General features: G+C 38.7%; 1 protein-coding gene across 1 annotated transcript in view; it reads left to right on the top strand.

The window, feature by feature from the left end:
- trpa1b (transient receptor potential cation channel, subfamily A, member 1b) overlaps positions 1 to 21,190 on the top strand; it is a 48,260-nt gene extending 27,070 nt beyond the window's left edge. Inside the window, exons 13-28 of the mRNA XM_067434626.1 lie at positions 159 to 323; positions 1,637 to 1,751; positions 2,288 to 2,454; positions 4,137 to 4,260; positions 4,349 to 4,408; positions 4,509 to 4,607; positions 4,821 to 4,891; positions 8,459 to 8,612; positions 13,153 to 13,242; positions 13,541 to 13,710; positions 15,791 to 15,920; positions 16,028 to 16,210; positions 16,314 to 16,382; positions 17,275 to 17,370; positions 17,467 to 17,585; positions 20,632 to 21,190. Of these exons, the coding sequence (XP_067290727.1) occupies positions 159 to 323; positions 1,637 to 1,751; positions 2,288 to 2,454; positions 4,137 to 4,260; positions 4,349 to 4,408; positions 4,509 to 4,607; positions 4,821 to 4,891; positions 8,459 to 8,612; positions 13,153 to 13,242; positions 13,541 to 13,710; positions 15,791 to 15,920; positions 16,028 to 16,210; positions 16,314 to 16,382; positions 17,275 to 17,370; positions 17,467 to 17,585; positions 20,632 to 20,827 (2,008 nt within the window). The 3' untranslated portion in view covers positions 20,828 to 21,190. The remainder of the gene's footprint in view (positions 1 to 158; positions 324 to 1,636; positions 1,752 to 2,287; positions 2,455 to 4,136; positions 4,261 to 4,348; positions 4,409 to 4,508; positions 4,608 to 4,820; positions 4,892 to 8,458; positions 8,613 to 13,152; positions 13,243 to 13,540; positions 13,711 to 15,790; positions 15,921 to 16,027; positions 16,211 to 16,313; positions 16,383 to 17,274; positions 17,371 to 17,466; positions 17,586 to 20,631) is intronic.
- Positions 21,191 to 21,566: the final 376 nt, after the last annotated feature.

Raw genomic sequence — 21,566 nt, 5'->3', positions numbered from 1 at the left:
ATAGCAAAGCCAGATCTTTGTTCTTATTTTGACCTACAATAACATCATTCCTGACCATTTATGGGAATTTATACAAATGAATGCAGAATGACTTCAAACTTTCACATTTCACATAATCCCAGACCTGTTAATATATTTTTTTCTCTGATATCTGTCAGATATGGGCGTTTAAACACATGCCACAGGCTGCTGGAGACCCTCACAGACTCCAAAATGCTGAATGATTGGGATGAAAAGGGTCTGACACCCCTCCATCTTGCTTCAAGGGCGGGACACACACAAGTAGTGGACCTGCTGCTTCGAAGAGGAGCGCTGTCTCAAAGGTTTGAATTAAAGTTTCAGCAATTTTCTTATGTTAGTTTATTTTAGTATGTCAACTTACATGTTTATGTTTAAGGGCATTATTTTAACGATCTAAGCGCATGGTCTAAAATGCACGGCGTGCACAGGGTGTGTCCAAATCCACTTTTGCTAGTTTGCTAGAGCATGATCTAAAAGGGTTGTCCCTATTCTCTTAATGAGTCATGAGTGTGTTTTGTGCATAACATACAATAAGCCAATCAGACTCTCATCTCCCCATCACTTCAAAGCCAGTTGTGCTTACACCATGGCGGATTCACTATTTACATGGCAGAATTTGTGAGCAAAAAAACAGAACATTTCTCCAGATAGAGATCCTTTTATTTTTAATATTTAAAAATGTTTGTGTGCTACTCTGCATCCCTCTGTGTCTAATGAGCAAAGTGTATGCACATTGTGCCCCTGCTTATAGGCACATATTACCAATGCACTCTTTAAATAACAATAAAACATCAAAATAATTGCCATTGACTTGAGACCATGTTTCAGTTGGTTAATGGCTATCACTAATCGGTACCTCTCAACCTCCTGCAAAAGCTCTCGCAAAAGGCTTCTATCCTGCCAGCAAGGTGACGTTCCATGTCCCTGAAGCCACTTTTCATGTCCAAAGATCGGGTCACCTGGGCACTCGCCCTCGACTACCGCCTGACCCACTATGCACAGGCCCCTTACGATCGTAAGCCCATGGGAGGGTGGCCCAGTGTCGCTAATTCAGGCTGAGCCCAGCTGGGCCCCATGGGGGAAGGCCTGACCACCAGTTGCTCGCATGCAAAGCCCAACCCCAGGCCTGGCTCCAGGATGGGGCTGCGACAATCTGGGCGACTTCTCGGTCCTGATTTTTTTTCTTTTCTTCATAATGGGGTTTGAACTGCTCTTCGCCTGGCCCATCACCAAGGACCTGTTTGCCTTGGGAGACCCTACCAGGGGCGTATAGCCCCGGATAACATAGCTCCTAGGATCATTCAGGTACTCAAACCCCTCTACCACGATAATGTGACAGTTAATGGAGGGGATGATAGGGCCCTATTTTTTTATTTTATATTTTATTTCAAGTAACTATAATTTTTTATAGTTTATATATTGTTAGCAACCCTGTTATCAGGTCACGAATGAGTAAACATATTTTAAAATAAAAAAATTAATTCCTACTTTTTAGCTAGGTTAGTGCCAACTACACAAAATGCACTTTTGTTGTGAGTTTATTTCAGCTGGATGTTCTTTCATAAGTAATCTTTTTTTTAATTTGTAATTTTGTGATCTCATTTGTAATCTCTAGTGATTACAAAGGCTGGTCCTGTTTACATCATGCTGCGGCTGAAGGATACACACAGACAATGAAAATCCTCCTCGCAGCCAATGTCAAACTACTAGATTTAATAAATGAAGATGGGGTGAGTGGCATAACAATACCCGTGGAGCACAGTCAGTTTGAAAAATACTATTATCAAGCTATGGGAAACTAAACTTTGAAAGTACATTTGGTAGCAAGATTGTGAAGAAAGACATTAATACCTTTATTCAGCAAGGTTCATTAATTAGGCGTTTACAATCTGATAATGTTTCTATTTATCAAAGAATATACATTTTTCTTGAATCCCAAATCATCATAGTAGAATGATTTCTGGAGGATCATGAGACACTGAAGACTGGCGTAATAATGCTGAAAATTCAGTGTTGCCATCACAAGAATAAATTACATTTTAGAATACAGAAATGTTTAATTGTAATAATATTTAATAATATTACTGCTTTTACTGTATGTTGTCAAATAAATGCTTATTATAAATACACTTGTTGAGCATTAGATGCTTTTTCCAAAATTGTATTTGTGTACTTTTACTATACAGTATTTATTAATGAAAGTAATTGTCGTTTATGATAAGTTTGAATGAAACTGTCTTTTAATTATACATGTATGCTTTAATAGAACACAGCCCTTCACGTTGCTGCACAAGCGGGACATGTAGGTGCTGTTTTGCTGTTATTGGACAGAGGAGCTGAAATCACCCTCAACAATGCTGACAACTCTTTTTTGCATGAAGCAGTACGAAATGAAAAAAAAGATGTAGTGAATGCCACCATCGAAAGTGAGAGGTAAGGAGACCACCACATTCAAGATGGCCGTGCTAAAAGCCTTGCATTACTGGGACACCCCAAAGTTAATGCTTGTAGTAAAAACAAAACAAAAAAGCCTTGGAGGACAGTATTCATTTTAATATAAATTAATATTGATTAATAATAATATATGAATTAATATTGAATTAATAACGTTGTTGAAGTGTTCATTTTGTTTTCAGCTTTAAGATAATTAAAATTCTTTAATACCAAATCAGTATTTTAATCAATTTGTCAATGTATTTACTTGATAATAGCCATTATATATAAAACAAGAAAGAAAAAAAGCCATTATGTCACTTTTTCCTAAAATGAGACAGCAATAAACACTTGAAGGGGGGGTGAAACACTCAGTTTCAGTCAATCTCATGTCAATCTTGAGTACCTATAGAGTAGTATTTCATCCATCATATCTCCGAAAAGTCTTTAGTTTTATTATATTTATAAAAGAAATATGGGCTGGATCAAGTCTTTCCGGAAAAAAACGAGCGCCTGGAGGCGTATCGTGTGGGCGGAGCTAAAGAATGACGAGCGCGCAAATGGGTGACATCCTCAAGCGTGGAGAAACTCATGGCTATCGATCTCAGCTAATAGATATATGATCCAGAATCATTCGGAGGCTGAAATAAATTGAACAGGAAAAACAGCAACAGCAGGACGTCCGTCTCTGTGGTATGTACTGTATTTAGTGGCCTGTCAACATTTGTGTGTCTTTACTCACAGTTTATGAGGACATGATTTGGTTTATGGACTATTGTATGCGACTAAACCTTAGCAGTAGCAAGCAAAACGGTTTTGCATGTCAGACTAGTGTAACGTTATACATAGAACAACAATGGAGTAACCGAGTAACCGAAGCACGCGATCGTGTTGTTTACTGATGTTTACTCACGCGACGATAGCCAACAGCATAGACATTTGAAGCAGTTTTACTCACCGGCTGCTTCCAAAGCAGGACCGAACCTTTATCGCTGGGACCGGTCTGTCAAAAACACACTTCTTTGGTATGATTTGTTGAAGTCCTGACAGCTGTGAACGGTGGAGATCCACTTTGCGACGCGACTGAAGCGATGTTGTCAAGCTTCCCGTCATTTCTGCGTTCAAATCGGTTCAAATGCAGCGCTGCCTTCCCGGAATGCTGTGCTGAAGCTTTAAAGTCGCTTGATGTCACTCATAGGAATAAAATGGAGCGTGGCTCGGAGTGTTTATGGGCGTGCATTTCCTCTCTTGCTCTATTCACGCGCGCTCGCGCACCCTACCAGGAGAAGAGCCCGTACGGCCCATACAAGGACCTTCCGCTCTATTAACGTCAAGCCGAGCCATGCTCGAAAAAAACTCTGCGAAACTTGTGAGAAACCGGAAGGAGTATTTTTGACACAGAAATACTCCATCAAACATCCAACATTAGTTTTTGAAACTTTGTCTATGTTTAGGATGGGAATCCAAGTCTTTAACAGTGTAAAAAGCTCAGTATGCATGAAACAGAATCCCCCCCCCCCCCCCCCCCCTTAAGTTTCCTGTTCCCTTTTAATACAACCCAAAAATAGCTTAAAAACGATTTCTCTGTAGGATTTTTAATGGAACACTATTAAAGAATAAGTTGAGGGTTTATATTTACAAAAATGTATTTTTTAAAACCTATTATATTTTTCTCCTCTTAGTGTGCCAACGGTTGACAAAGACATATTAATTCACTGCAGGTTTGCTGAGGCATTAAAGACATTTAAAGCAAAATCCCGCTGTGCCGTGATGGACATCATAGAGTTCCTCCCAGAGTCTTTCATGGTCTGTCTATTAATTTCCCAACTCAAGAAAATCTTTGAGGTATTGTTGATGAATTCTTTGACATGAAACCCCTCTTTCTTCTGAACAGCACCTTCTGGACCGGTGTATTAAAGAGTCTGATCATGACGCCAACAGTCCAGATTATCATGTAAGATTACCACAAATGTGCAAAAAGTTTCACGGGAACTAATAATGCTATAAATATATTTTTATTAATGCTATAAAAAAATGTTTTATTATATTGGCAGATTAAGTACGATTTTCAGTGGCTTCAGGCTCCTATACAATTGATGAAGTATGCTAAAACAGACAAAACAATACATTTCCAACCATTGGCAGCTATGAATGTAAGTCTCTTTAAATCATGTTAAAATAGGTTACATTCCATCAAGGTACTCATTATTTCTAACAATGTAAAATAGAGTATTAAAGGAGAAAATATGAGCATTTTATCTAGTGACATTTGACTTGTATTGTGCAGTACACATTATTAAATACAAACTTCTGATTTATTTTGCATCTTGGTTTGAGAATAAATCATAACCCTTGTACCTCACTAGGCAATGGTGCGGTACAACCGTCTGGAGCTCCTCACTCATCCCGTGAGCCGAAAATACCTCGAGATGAAGTGGTATGTTAAAGATATATTGTAAACCTCTCAGAAAGTCCCTACAGTTCTATGTTTTAATTCACTATAGCCCTAGTCAGATGGTAATTGTTTCTCATGGGTGTGTAAGGTAATTGCAACATTTACAAATGCTAGTGTTTTTACTGTTGTTTGAATCCAGAATGTCATTGTTTTTCTCCACGGCAACACAGGTAAACAATTGCTGGTCAATTCATTTCAAAAATGTAATTGCTGTCTGAATTTACATCTCTGACTTTACAAGAAGAGATCAATTCAGAAGTCAATGTGTAAATTGTTTTTGACCACTACCAAGCACAGTACAGTAACTGTTCACTTTGCAGTAATGTGCATGCATTTTAAATAAGAGCACTTTTTTGTGGTAGGAACAAGAATAGTCAAGTCAAAATACATTTCTCTCTAAGAAGGAGATTTTATTTATTTTTATTACATGGCTCTAAGAAATACTTGATTCTGATTGGTCAATTGCGCATTCCAGCGGTATGTTATTTCCAGATAACAACCGCTCATCCGGGTACTACGAGTTATCTTGACCGTACTACTTCTATGCCTAAAGCCGGATGCACACTGTGCGATTTTGGCCACGATTTGGCCGTCTGAGACAAATTTAGGAAATCCTAAAAGATTCCTCAGATCCTAGGCTAAAATCTGACGTCTTTGGTCGTTAGTTTGACATGTTCACCGGCCGCCGATTAATGAGCTCTGCGATCAAATTTTACCTCAGATGAAATTCTGGCAGTGTCAGAAGATTTGGCACAGAATCCTGCAGAGTGACTTCTCCTGCGACAACAGTCAAATATCTCGGTTTTTCAAGACAAACTATGACCAAAACGAGAGCTAGAAATTTATTTGTAGCCAGCATTTCAGTCCCGTGTGTAATGCAGCTCACTGTCACTGAACGCGTCATTCATTGATGATATAAAGCTCCGGGTGAGATTTCTTGCGCGCGTCCGTTTTTAGCGTGCCTAAACTATCGTGCAGTCTGACATTAATGACCACTGAGATCTTACAGTGTGACACAGGGATCATGTTCGTACAGTCTGACAAGGGACATTCGCAAAGGATTTTGAAAAATCGCACAGTGTGCAGGACCCATAACGCTGGCGCCATCTTGTGGCTGTTAAATACTTAAGCAGCCATGGCTACAATGGAAGACTTCAAGGCAGGTTTCCTTTATAAAGTTTTAAATATGGATATTTTTCTTACACAAACGCATCGATTCGAATCAGAAGGCCTCGGAGCCGCGTGGAACACGTTATTTGATGGACAGCTGCATTTTTTTATGGACTTCAAAAACAGCTACAACTACTACTGGGATTAACGCTAGCCTGGACTTTTTAAATATAACTCCGATTGTATTTGTCTGAAAGAAGAATGTCATATACACCTATAATGACTTGAGGGTGAGTAAATCTTAGGCTCGGTTTCATTTTTGGGTGAACTAACCCTTTCAGCATTCATTTTCAACATTTAGCAGCAATAGATAAAGGCTTAAAGCAGTTTGAAACTGTTTTTCTTCGCGGAAGCTTTGCTTTGGAAAGTCCACAGCAGCACTGATGGAGGGAGTAGCCAAGATGGAGCCAGACTGACGGAGGTAACGTCGTGATAGGAGGAGAGCCAGGAAGAATGAAAATGATGAATAGCCAGGGTGCCCCTGAAGACCTGGAGGGAAAAGGTGGAGCTACAGGCTGTCTTGACTGAGGTGAAGGTGTGGGCTTGGCAGACCTGGGAGGAGTCAGTGAGACTGAGGATGATGGTGGTGTGGAGGATCGAGATGCAGCAGGAGATTCACAAGTCCAAAGCAAAGCCTGAGGAATGACAGACTATGGTGGAGCTGAAGGAGCGGGGCTGAAGCGGAGTACAGGTCTAAGAAGCCTGAAGCAGAGCAAGGAGAAGAGAGGAACTGAAGGGAGACAGCTGGGCCGAGGCAGAGGAACTGGAAGGCTTTGGCAGTGGAGGAAGAGGTAGAGGGAGGCTGAACCAGCTGCAATGAAGAAGACTTGGCGCTTGGCAGAACCAGCAGTCACAAAAACAACTTGGGACAGGGCTGAACTAGCAGAGATAAAGACGACTTGAAACTGGGCTGAACCAGTGGCAGGGAAGACAACTTGGGACTGGGCTGAACTAGCAGTGCCAATGGCGACAAAGGAGACTAGAACTAGTGGTGACAAAGACGACTTGGTTCTTGAGTTAACCAGCGATGAGAAAATTGACTTGGAACTAGACAGAATCAATGGAAATTGGAGATCTTGCAACATTTCATCATCCATCTTATCAAAAATAATTATTCAGCAGGGACCCCGCTCATGACATGTACCTCAGCAATGGGAGTGTGTGCAGGGCTCCAACCCATGCCAACAAACTCCACTAAAATACTTTTAGTGCTGTGCACTGTTGCCAGCTCACACACATGGTGAGAATCTTTTCTGTGCTTAGGCAAAATTATAATATCATCTAAATGCGGCCACAAATTGGCGTTATCGTGCTGGTGGGGGTTACCGTTTTTGCAGACTGGTTTCCGTTTTCTTCTTCACCTCTTCTGCTGAACTGCTAGCTGTCAACATCCGGATTAATATGTTCAACATTCACTAGTTAGTTTTTCTCAAACAGAAGCTTCAAAATAAGATCTAGCATCTTGCAACATGACATCATGAATTTACGTAAACATACACGGCACCTTCTAAAGCCAAGTGGCATGTTATCTGTACGCATTTTGAGCTCTCCGCGAGTATGTCTACGCCTTGTGATTCCACGTGAATCTCTACGCCTAAACGAACCATCATCCCTACATGTGATTCGCCGTGTATGTCTATAACGAAACATTATGTGTCTGTGTGTCCACAATGTAAATGGATTTATAAACTTACTAAATTATGTATTTTTGAAAATATAAAAATGCAAAATGTTTCTTGTGATGGGTAGGTTTAGGGATCAGGGTTGGGTGTAGGCAATCGTTATTGTGATTAACATGGTCAATGAAATGTTTAGAATCGGTTGCAGGGCGATTCTGCTTAGGGAAAAAATCACGCATATGGAAGGTGAAATTACATCATACCCAATGTGCCTTGAGAAACTCATCACAATTGGTTGATGAGAAGCTACCAGGAACCCCCAATAAGCGTTCTTGCTTCATGACGGGAACACCCAAGCCAGAGCTGGACCCTTCTCCAAAACTGCTAGTGTTTTCCTAGGGCTTGTGTGTCTTAATCGACACCTGGATCTGTGTTGGGTCTCTAACCTGTGGAAAAACAAATCGGTTCTTAGAAGTCTTGTCAGTCTCCGAAACGGCAATAGCACTAGCTCTGAACTAACACCCGGTTAATGTTGGTGGAAAAGGGGTAAAAACTCATTGATGAATCCGAACAATGAACAGAAAGTACTCGCTTGTTTTTATATCCTATACAACATAGTGACTGTTTTTTTTCTTCTTCTTTTTCTCTTTTGTGTGTATGGTTAACAATAGCATTGGAGTCTTAACATCACTTCAAACACATAGACTTGTTTACATAAGCACAATATTGAATATTCTAATATTGTGTTTTATTCGGACAGGAAGGCCTATGGAAGCAAGGTTCATTTGCTCAACCTGGCAGTCTACCTGCTTGGCTTGTTGCCCCTCACATATCTCATCCTCAATCTGAGACCGAGCCAGGACATTTCCACCAATGGCACATCTGTCAACATGGTGCCCGTATCTTTTAGTGAGGTAGACAGCCTCTATTCAGAGCTCTCTCGTTTCTTTCAGGGAATAGATGAGCTCAAAGAGTTTTGTAATTTGTGAGACAAATAACAGTTAGAGATACTTGTCTTAGACAACCAGAGAAGGTGAATGTGAAAGAGAATAATGGTAGTTGAATTTAAATGGGAATCATATTGATTGTGAATTACTTTTCAAAGTCACAAATGTTATAAATGCTAAGAGAGAGTAAAATTATTATAAATCCTTTACAGAATTGGTAATATAGTATTTTGTCTTTTCACAGCCATCTTCTAAATGTGGTGCTACACATCAACAGTGTGAACACACATGGGAGGGTCTGTCTGTTATGAGACCATTTAGAGGGCACTTTCCATTTATATAAATAAGTATACAAATCAAAGGCAATAAAGTACAACCATTTATTTTATTGTAAGAAAAATGATTGTACAAATACTGTTCTTTAACAGAATATGAGGTCAAATTTGTTTTATTTCAATCAGCAATCAACAATTTTCTGGCTTTCCATGTTTTCACTTTTATATGGTAGGGGCACTATTACGCATCTTCTGAAAGTCTACAAAATCTCCAGATTAAAACACAGTAAAACAGAAGCAGAAACAAGTGATAAAAAGCGTTGCTAATGCATGATGTGCTCTTTGACGAAAAAACTATTTTCAAAATGTTGCTTTTTTATTAAACTTACCCACGTTCAAGTTTTGATTAAAACAATGCATGAACTTAGAAACATTTTTGTTTGTTTGTTTGAAAGCAGAGGCTCTGTTCTTTCTGACATAATGCATGTTCAGATATACATACAACAAAAGTTTTGTGAAAGTTATCTAAAATTCTGGCGGTGGATGAAAAAAAATCACTGGCGGGGAAAGAGTTAATATTTCTTTAAAGTTTGCTACATGAAAATCTGGTTTTAAAGTCACAATGTAAAATAAGTTGTAACGCTAAGGTCTAGATCAGGGGTAGGCGACTTTTGTCCTGATGAGTTACTATCTAGAGTTTAGCTCCAACCTTAATCAACCACATCTGAACCAGGTTGTCATTTGTCAATTGCTAGTGAATTGCTGAGTCCGAAAACCTAGGAAGCTGACTTGTCCCCTTGCTGCCTTATCAGACAATGGGTGCGTTTACATGCACACCAGTAAACTGATAACTCAAAAAATCAGCTTATTTAAATAATCAGTTTTTTATTAGGTATAATCGGTTTAAGAGCGTACATGTAAACGCACCCAATGACTTGTAAGGCAGTGACTGTGCATGAAGGCACCTCACAAAATGGGCAGACTTTTAAGGCAGCATAACAGTTAAATAATCAACAGCAAAATAGAGAGAGAGATTTGCTGAGAACTAAACAAACATTTCTCGCAAAAAAAAAAATAAAAAATAAAAAATCAGAAGTGGAAAATGTTGGTCAAAATCGTACATTTACACACAAACTGACCAGTAAGCGCAACTTTCGGACGCCATCTTTATTTCCTAGCTCAACTGTCACAGAATGGAACACAGGATTGTTGGATATCAAAGGCAGCAAAGCATACATCTTTGCCTTCATAACTTGATCTCAGGGGTTTCTCAAAAAGGTATCTCAGGAGACAGGAAGTGAAGCCAACATTAGGTTCGGACGTGCCTTGATGCCTTTCTATATTTTTGACAAGCAGCATTTTGACAGGTTTTGCCTGATTCCAAAATTGCCCCAAAACCCTTATTCACTTGTCCCTATAAATGTTAATCCACTAATACAGGTCCTTCTCAAAAAATTTGCATATGTTATAAAAGTTAATTATTTTCCATAATGTAATGATAAAAATAAAATGTTCATATAGTTTAGATTCATTGCACACCAACTGAAATATTTCAGGTCTTTTATTGTTTTAATACTGATGATTTTGGCATACAGCTCATGAAAACCCAAAAAATGTGCATATTTCATCCAACCAATAAAAGAAAAGTGTTTTTAATACAAAAAAAAAAGTCAACATTCAAATAATTATGTTCAGTTATGGACTTAATACTTGGTGGGGAATCCTTTTGCAGAAATGACTGCTTCAATGTGGCGTGGCATGGAGGCGATCAGCCTGTGGCACTGCTGAGGTGTTATGGAGGCCCAGGATGCTTCGATAGCGGCCTTAAGCTCATCCAGAGTGTTGGGTCTTGCGTCTCTCAACTTTCTCTTCACAATATCCCACAGATTCTCTATGGGGTTCAGGTCAGGAGAGTTGGCAGGCCAATTGAGCACAGTAATACCATGGTCAGTAAACCATTTACCAGTGGTTTTGGCACTGTGAGCAGGTGCCAGGTCGTGCTGAAAAACGAAATCTTCATCTCCATAAAGCTTTTCAGCAGATGGAAGCATGAAGTGCTCCAAAATCTCCTGATAGCTAGCTGCATTGACCCTGCCCTTGATAAAACACAGTGGACCAACACCAGCAGCTGACATGGCACCCCAGACCATCTCTGACTGTGGGTACTTGACACTGAACTTCAGGCATTTTGGCATTTCCTTCTCCCCAGTCTTCCTCCAGACTCTGGCACCTTGATTTCCGAATGACATGCAAAATTTGCTTTCATCCGAAAAAAGTACTTTGGACCACTGAGCAACAGTCCAGTGCTGCTTCTCTGTAGCCAAAAGTGTCTTGACCTGGAAAATGCGGCACCTGTAGCCCATTTCCTGCACACACCTGTGCACGGTGGCTCTGGATGTTTCTACTCCAGACTCAGTCCACTGCTTCCGCAGGTCCCCCAAGGTCTGGAATCGGTCCTTCTCCACAATCTTCCTCAGGGTCTGGTCACCTCTTCTCGTTGTGCAGCGTTTTTTGCCACACTTTTTCCTTCCCACAGACTTCCCACAGAGGTGCCTTGATACAGCACTCTGGGAACAGCCTATTCGTTCAGAAATTTCTTTCTGTGTCTTACCCTCTCGCTTGAGGGTGTCAATGATGGCCTTCTGGACAGCAGTCAGGTCGGCAGTCTTACCCATGATTGCGGTTTTGAGTAATGAACCAGGGACTTTTTAAAAGCCTCAGGAATCCTTTGCAGGTGTTTAGAGTTAATTAGTTGATTCAGATGATTAGCTTAATAGCTCGTTTAGAGAACCTTTTCATGATATGCCAATTTTTTGAATTTTGGGTTTTTATGAGCTGTATGCCAAAATCATCAGTATTAAAACAATAAAAGACTTGAAATATTTCAGTTGGTGTGCAATGAATCTAAAATATATGAAAGTTAAATTTGTATCATTACATTATGGAAAATAATGAACTTTTATCACATATGCTATTTTTTTTAGAAGGACCTGTATAGTACTTTTGAAGGAGTGAATAAAAACGAATGGTCTTGTTGTCAGAGTCTATTTATACTAACTGCCCACTATTGTCTGATTGGGCTAGTGGTGTAGAGAGTAATATGGTGGCGTTAACTTTTGTTGCGACTGCACCAAGTTCAATTCCGCCTTTTTCCTGAACTCATTCTTCTCCCTTTTCCCCATCGCATATAAGCTTAGAGAAGCGCTTATTTTAAACAGGAAAAAAGTGGAAATAAAGTGGGTAGACTGGGTAAACCCAGCCTGATCTGCTGGCCATTTAATTTCGCCCGTTAACTCAGTCCTGTACATTAATTTCTACTGCTTCTGTTACACTTTTGCGGTAATCAATCACAGACTGGCTTATCCACCTGGCACACTATTGGCGGGTTTAACACGATGATGGATAGAGAACAGTAGGTTGGTGTCTGTTTCTCACGCCTCTTGTGGTCTGATTGGTTGAAGGACTATCCAATTGCGTACAGAGTCATTTGTATAATGCTCGTTGATCACGCCTCTTGTGCAGTAGTAAATACAGAGCAGACTCCCCAGACCAATGTTCAATCTTAAATTGAGCTTGGTCTGGTGATAGCCAGGCAACCTAACTGTATAGAATAGTGGGATTCAAGTATTTAATGGGCAGCGTTAAGGGTGGACTTTAGTGACAGGGGGTGAACTTGTCCTTTGAAATGGCTCACCAATATTATCATCCCATGCCTTATTTAGCCAATTAGCCAATTTTCTAAGCCATCATTTACAAGCACATGCATCTCCATTCTCACATTTGCATTCACTTCCTTATAACCTTGTACATGTTTTACTACTTCATTTAGTGAGTGTCATTATGAACTAAATGGCATCTATCAACTTAACACTTATTCATCAGTTCCAAGGTTATTATCTCCATGAAATGAAGTATGTCTAATCGTGTACACACATTACTATTTATCTTTTGAGAAATTGAGCATAAAACTCAAGTTGGCATTAATATTATACATTTTTGAGTTTGAGGAACATGCACACACCATATCTGATTTTTTTAATCTTATTTAGCATAATATGCTAGTTGGGTTATGAATGAAAAGTGATACACCGATTATGTAAATGTGATTTAATTTGGCGATAATGTTGTAATGATGTTCTCTCTCTCTCTCTCTCTCTCTCTCTCTCTCTCTCTCTCTCTCTCTCTCTCTCTCTCTCTCTCTCTCTCTCTCTCTCTCTCTTCCCTCCATCCAGCAAAAATGTTTAATCTCAGTCTGCATAATCATGGTTCTTGTCATGAACGTGTATTCCATTTGCAAAGAGCTGGTGCAGTTGGCTCAGCAGGTAATAGTCATGTTATCACTTCCCATGATGCATCCACTATAAATTCCTCTCATACAGAGACTCTCAGCAGAGGGCAATCAAACCGCCACTAATCATAAATGTCACGATACACATTAAATACACATGCCTTTGCTATGGGGATTCCCACCTTGCAGCCAAGTGATTTACCTATAAAACACAGCTCATAATTTGCATGCATTGTTCTAAGGTCTTTGCCACTGGTGAGAGTATTCAAATTGCACTATGTTTGGAACCTAAAGGTGATTTTGTTTAACCCCTTATGTCTTTCACGTTGTAGCGAATAAATTACTTTACGGACTTCTCTAACCCTGCTGACTGGAGTGCAGCTATTAGCTCTTTAGTCTTTGTCATTCCCATGTGCTTCAGTGTAGACAACACGTGGCAATGGCAGGCTGGCGCTTTCGCCATTTTGACTTCATGGATCGGCTTCCTGCTCTACTTCCAGAGGTAGATTTAATGGCTGGCAGTGTTCCTCTATTGCAGTTTAATATGAATAATCACATTTTATGCTTGCACAAATTTATATATCAAAGATCTTAACTGTGGGTTCCAATCAGTTCATTTCTGATCAAATGAATTGCAGTGCATGATATGCTGATTAATCACTATGAATTGAATGTACTGTATATACTCAAAGAAATGCTAAATATATATTGAAAAAAAGTTATCCGTCAATATTCAAGATTTTTTATAATTTATCAGTATCGGTCAATATTTAATATTTAATTGTACATTCAGTGTTCATTCTCCCTATTTTTTTACACTCAGAGAATACACTACCATTCAAAAGTTGGAGTCTTTTCATTTTTATCTTTTTGAAAAAGTGTGCTCATTAATGCTGAATTTTTTTTATTAAAAAAATGCAGTAAATGTGAACTATTATTACAGTTTTTTTTAATAACCATTGTCTATTTTGAAGTTACACTATGTAACTTTTCCATCTGCTAGAGGGTGCCTATTCAAAAGAAAGGTGTGGTTTGACGACGCAAAGTTTGAGCGCAAAATCTTGGGACATGTGGTCTTCACCTCACAGCCAGTGGAAAAAAACAGGATAGGACTCGGGCAGAAATCATGTTTATGACTGTGATTATTAACGTTACTGAAGTATGAAGCAGAGCAGGACTGAGTGTTGAGGAGCTGAGCAAGGCCGCTGGAGCGATTGTTTCGCAACACACAGCTCGCGAGCAGCGGGACTTTTATTATGACGGGACACAGTTGCTGGAGCCATGTTTATCATATTAGATACATTTAAGTGTGTTTAAAATTATGTTATGACGTTACTCTATGCGTTCGCTCAGCAGCTGCTGTGACACTTGTTGCACACTACAGTAAGAGCAAAGCGTTTCTGCTAAATAAAATCGGAAACCGACTGTAAAGCAGATATGACACCATTGACAGGCATCCTGGTTCCTAAAAAAGCAATTTTCTCACAATTAACAAATAGTTGGAAACATCTGGGATATTGTAAGAACTCAGCTCACAAAAATCCTCCCTCGCATCTCTCCCTCAGTCTCTCATTTCTGTCAATAGGAGGGAGGGGGAGATGCGAGGGAGGATTTTTAAGCCAGGACTTTTTACTGCGCCGAGTCGAAGCTCACTAGTGTTATTCCGCCATAGAATAGCGCCACATTTTATTTTATGTCATCATACTTGATTGTTCAACTACTCGTGGCACTGTATTTAAATAGGGAAAATGTGGAGGTGTTTGGTCGCTTCTAGCTAGATCTCTGTTTGGTACCATAGTGAATGAACTGGGCTTAGTGGGTGTAGCTAAATGCTATCAGATCGTCAGCGCCTGTCAGAGAGATTAAGTGCATGCACTCATACGAGAGAGTTAAGTATCAACTCATTTTAGTTAAGGTAATAACATAGTTTAATATGAAAAAGCGGTGAAGTATCCCTTTAATTACCATGTTTTGCCATGCCTAATATGGATCTAGCTCGCTGCAGTGTGCAAGAAGTGTCTCATAGTAGCCACAGAGCGAATGCACAGAGTAGCATTATAACATAACACGGAAGCGGTCGTCTGCTGCTTAAAAAAATCTCCACTGCTCTCAAGTCGTGTGTCACACTTGTCTATCATTAGCAATCGCTCCAGCGGCCTTGTTCCGCTCCAACTGCTTTCAGCCCCACCCTGCTTCATACAACAGAAACGTTAATAAATCTTTAATGCATTAGCTCATCCATAAATATGATTTCTGCCCCCAGCCTGTCTGATTCTTTTCCAATATCCAGAGGTGATGACATCAACCCCCATGATTCCCCGAAATCAAGGCTCCATCAAGCTACGAATTTGTTTTGAAAAGCGACCAGTGGCGAAAATTACATAATTGTTCCCTTTGAAGTTAATCTTTAGAAATGTTAATTATTTAATTACAGTGTTATATGTACTCCAGCAAATCTAAAAAGGAATATCCATTTTCATACTAAACATTAGTGTTGTGAAGACAAATGTATTTTTAGCATTTACTATGATTGACAGAAGTATGTATTGAACATTTAAACTCTTATGCCGTTTTCACGACAGGTTTGAGCGAATCGGAATTTACGTGGTGATGTTTGGTGGAATCGTTAGGACCCTGGTGTGCATCATGGTTCTTTTTATTTTCCTTTTGCTGGCATTCGGATTGGCCTTCTACGCTTTGATGCTCCACCGGGTACGTCCAAAAAGAGAGATCATATCAGCTCGGCATGACAGACCCGTCAAGTCTTGGCAAATTGTTGCAGTTTGCTAATGATGTTTACTGTTTGCTGCTTACAACAGGCTGAGTTCAACTCCATCAGCCTCGCGCTAGCCCAGACATTTGTGATGACAGTGGGAGAGCTGAACTACCAGGGCACATTTCTGAACACTTATGAAGAAGGCCACATGGCGTTCCCCGGGGTCACCTATTTTGTGTTTGTGCTTTTTGTGCTTCTTATGCCTATTCTTCTCATGAACCTAATGGTAGGACACTCAACACTTGCTTGCTGGAAGCCAGCTATTGTTGTTAATGACAGCTGCAATTTGTCAGGATGTATTAGTCTTATTTGTCTAAATCATGTTGCAGATTGGTTTGGCAGTTGGAGACATCGCAGAGGTACAGAGAAATGCAGAGATGAAACGGATAGCCATGCAGGTGAGGAGACTGGGTTGAATATAAATTGATGTATATTTTCAACAATATTTTTCTAAATTGTTTCACAAAACCTAGTAAGATTTAAAGACGCATCATTAACTCACTATTGGAGATTTGCATGGTGTTTATTTTTATGTCTATAAGATTTTAAGTGTATCTCAGATAAACTGTTTACACTGCAAAAAAATGCTCTTCTTATTTAGAAGTCCAAATATCTAAATATTCTTCAAGATGCATTTACTAGATAAGTAAAATTACATAAGTTTTTTTTCCCCCTGTAATTTTTTCCAAAAGGGTGAGAAAAATAATCTTATTTGTGTTAGAATTATCTGCCAATGGGGTGAGAAAAAAAAATCTTATTTCTGATTGGGACGGAAACAAGTTTTCAATCAGAAACAAGATTATTTTTCTCACCCCATTGGCAGATAATTTTGCTTGTTTTAAGTAACTCACTTCATTTTGATTGTATTTTCCATAAAACAAGAAAAAATATCTTATATAATTTTACTTATAATATGATAATTATGTATATGATATATATGATAATTCAGCTTTGCCATTACAGGAATAAATCACATTTAAAGTATATTCAAATAAAAAAAAAGATAACATTATTAGTATTATTAATTGTATTATTTTATTATTCACATTAAAATATTGTAATATAAACATGACTCATCTTGTACTCAGAGGTGTGTTAAATTTTTGTCCAATCAAATCTTTACTAGAATGAGAAATAATTCAAGTAAAATCAGCATTCATAACTTTGATACAAACTATGAGCTGTTTAAAAAAACTTAATAAAACATGTTTCAATAGGGAATATGTCAACACAGGAAACACTTATTAATTGAAGTATAAATAGCATGATACATAACATTAATCATTACAGATAGATCTTCACACTGTCCTTGAGGAGAAACTACCTTACTGGTTCCTGAAGCGAGTGGACAAATCATCTATCACCATTTATCCCAATAGATGCAAGGTTTGTCTATTAAAACATTACTGTGAGCTAATGCTTTCAATAAATAACATTTGAGTGAATATTAACATATCACAATGACAATGACTTGTTATACAGAAAATGCTGATGCAAGTCTTCATTTATGGTGAGATCCAAAACACAGTTCGCACCCGTCTGAACCTCTGCTCACGGCAGGGAGGGCATCTAGAGAGAGAGCTGCACAAACAGAAGAACAGGTGATCTTTTTTTTTCCAACACCCCTCTTTTTGGTTTACTCAGGAACGCTTGAACTTCTAGTTTTCTATTTATTGAACATCACAATGGAAGTGGGACTTTATAATATTGAGCCTATAAAACAATCTTTCAGAAAAAAAAAACTGTACTTTAGGAAGTAACTTAACTACCATTGAAGTATGCATATTAGTATTTTAAGATGTATTAATTAATAAAAATAAAAATAAAAATTCTGTATTTGTTTAGGGTATTATATAAGTTTTCTTTTATTATTATTATTTATGGTTAAGATGAAACTTCTACTCAATATTTGGAGAATACGATATACACGTTTTAGTAATGTGCTAGAAAATAATGCACCTCTAATATTTAATCAGGTGGATGCATAAGTAAGAATAAAGCTTATATACTTCAGTTTTGAAATCTGAGTATCACATCCCTTTTAGACTTGTAGGAGAGCAGCCCCTAGTGTTCATCAGCTATTACACCATCAACCTGACATCATTTGGAGTTTGATTGGAGTTAGCTCTGATTCTCATACCCCACCTATCCCACTTTTAATTCAGTTTCAGATAATGTGATTTTATATAATTTTCAAAGTAATATTTAAATATATAGCTTTTAACATTTGCCAAACCCATGCGACTTATTTGTTCATCTCCGGAACACACATGAAACTGACACTTCAGAAATATCTTATAGAGATTGTAAACTAAATCTAAAGGGAGCGGTATTATCTAAGTCTTCTGAAAAGACATGAGCCTGGTTTCTCCCAAGGTTTTTTTTTCTTTCTCCATTTATATAACAGTTGGTGTTGGGTCCCTTGCCACTGTTGCCTCTGGCTTGCTTAGGGGACACATAATATTACTGATACTAGTCTGCACTGATACTATTGGATGATAACAGGAGTGTTGGACGATGACATCACTTGTTTTCTAGCCTGACAAGCCAGACCCACATCAAGATGTTTGGTCTGGAAACTCACCATAGACAGCTCAATCCGAGGGGCGGGATAAACGGTTGTCTTTCAAACTCCCTCTGCACGCGATAGGATAGCTCTACAACCAACCAGAGCAACGAAGGTGAAGCAGAGCTCGTTGACAGATTAAACTTTCGATGTATCCGGTCGGCAAAACTCCGAACACATCTTCCCTTTTTAAGAATGACTTCAGTGCCGTTCTTTGTTCTTTGTTCTGTTCAATTTCTCATTAATGCAATTATCTAATCAACCAATCACATGGTAGTTGCTTCAATGCATACAGGGTTGTAGTCCTGGTCAAGATTTTCTCTTGAATGTCTCCTTGTTAACGCACACACCTCCCATGCTGGCGACCTGGATCTGAGGTCAGCACAGAGGGGGGTGAGTAGGACCTAAGGGGTTACATTGGTGCCATGACAGATAGGAGTGAGTATTAGGGGGTGAGTGTAATGGAGGCCAGCTAGTTAGAGCTGTGCAGGTAAACCTCACTCCCCTGATTTCTAGAGGTGCACTAGCGGCTGCGGCCTTTACAGTCCTTGTTAGCGCGCCCACCTCTGATGCCAGCAACTTGGGTTCAAGTCTGCACAGGGCAAGTAGGACCTAAAGGGGTTAGACATATACTTACACTGTCAGAAAAAAAGGTACATTTCTATCACAGGGGCGGTACCCTAAGGTACAAACCTGAAAAGGTACTAATATGTACTTTTAAGGTATGACTATGTACCTTTAAGGTACTAATACGCACTCCTAAAGTACTGATATGTACCTTTTAAGGTACTAATATGTACCATTTAGGGGTGAGAAAGGTACAAAGATGTACCTTTTCACTTTTGTACCTTAGGGTACCGCCCCAGTGACAGCACTGTACCTTTTTTTCTGAGAGTGTATAAAATATTTAGTCAAGTAGAGAGTAAAAGTTGCTAATATCTAGGATACTCAATAAAAAGTTGCCTTAAGATACTTCAATTCAGTACATGTATTCAATTACCTTACACCATGGTTTACAGCAGAAGTCAACTCTTGTTTGCATTATTGTATCATTATTTTCCTGTTTATCCCTATAAAGGTGCTTTGATACAGTATGTATTGTATAAAGGCGTCTTTCGGATGAGACGTTAAACCGAGGTCCTGACTCTCTGTGGTCGTTAAAAATCCCAGGATGTCCTTCGATAAAGAGAAGGGGTGTAACCCCGGCATCCTGGCCAAATTTGCCCACTGGCCCCTGTCATTCATGGCCTCCTGATAATCCCCATATAATGATTGGCTTCATCACTCGGTCTCCTTTCCACCAATCAGCTGGTGTCTGGTGAGTGTTCTGGCGCAATATGGCTGCTGTCGCATCATCCAGGTGGATGCTGCACATTGGTGGTGGTTGAGGAGATTCCCCCTTCTATGTTAAGTGCTTTGAGTGCCTAGAAAAGTGCTATATAAATATAACGAATTATTATTATTATTATTATTATTATTATTATTATTATTATTATTATTATTATTATTATTATTATTATTATTATTATAAAGCATTATATAAATAAAGGTGACTTCCCTTCACTTGATCACTTTATAAGATGATTAGATTTCATATATGCTTTTTTTTCTTTTTCTTTTAGTAAACAGAAGCTGAAGCATATTTGCATGACGCGGCAGAAACAATGAGGTTCATTTTTGTCTGCTATGCCAGCACATTTGAGCTTCAGCAAGAACCAATGAAGTTTTTTCTTGTGTGTCAACCAAGTACAGCATCTGTTTATGTTTTACGTCTGTGTTATGTGGATATAAACCCAAATTAAATCTATTCATCATATAAAACTGATTGTGTCTCTTTAGACGGTTTGGATTAAACCGCTAGATTCTCTTTATGAAAGTGTCAACGTTTTGAGTGAACTGACTTTCAATAGAGGCACAGAAATCTCTTAGATGGCATTAAAAATATCTTAATTTGTGTTCTGAAGAAGAACGGAATGACAGAATCTTTATTTTTGAGTAAACTACTGTATACTTTAAATTGAGTTTATCAGACGTACAATATGGAGTGGTATGAATTATATTTGATCTGCTTTTCCCTTCAGATTGAAAGAAATGTCCTCTATGATGGAGAAACAGCATAATCTTCTCAAGCTGATCATCCAGAAGATGGAAATCACTTCTGAGGTTGATGAATATGACGGCCCACAGAACCCTAGAGCTCTGAAACAGCCCTCTGCCTCCTCATCTCAGAAGTCAAAGTGGGTCCCACTGATGCAAGCTATAAGGGCAAAGAAATAATATTGGAGACAATGATGCCATAATGTAAACATTAGCCAAATACTCAGCCATCATTACATATATCGACTGTTTTGGTATTAGTTTTAGTTGCCCTCCCATCTGATTAAATGTAAATGTGTAATCATTGGATTTTAATGTATTTGGAAGGTTACACTCATGCATATATTATGAGTCAGTCTATTAAACCCACTTAAAGTTTATACTGAACTCAGAACAGAAGTGTTTAAATGATATCCAATGCTTCAATGCATAATGAAGCTCTTATAACTACAGTACTGAAGATGATGTGGTTTGAGAAAAGCATTTGAAATTAATGCACTGACAAGCTCCTAATGCAACCTTAAAGACTTCAAAACTCTGATGCATCACATACACTCTAAAAAATGCTGGGTTGTTTTAACCCAATGTTGGGTCAAATATGGACTAACCCAGCAATTGGGTTGTTTGAATCCTGCGGTTGGGTTAAATATTTGTTTAAGACAACCCAATCGCTGGGTTAAAACAACCCAACTGGTGGGTTAGTCCATATTTGACCCAACATTTGGTTGTTTTTTACTTTTTTTTTTTTTACTTTTTACTTCTTTTTTAGAGTGTAAAAATGTATCACACTGATTGGTCAACATTTATAGAAGAATTTGCATGCAAATTCTGTCTGGCCTTGTGCCTGGATGCTGTCATAACATTGATTTCAAGGTAGTTCTGTTAAAGGAGAGCACAAGTGTGTAGCCCTCATTTTTTG

Source organism: Pseudorasbora parva, chromosome 24, assembly GCF_024679245.1.
Source record: "Pseudorasbora parva isolate DD20220531a chromosome 24, ASM2467924v1, whole genome shotgun sequence".
NCBI classification, from domain to species: Eukaryota; Metazoa; Chordata; class Actinopteri; order Cypriniformes; family Gobionidae; genus Pseudorasbora; species Pseudorasbora parva.
This window is presented reverse-complemented; position numbering and strand designations above follow the sequence as displayed.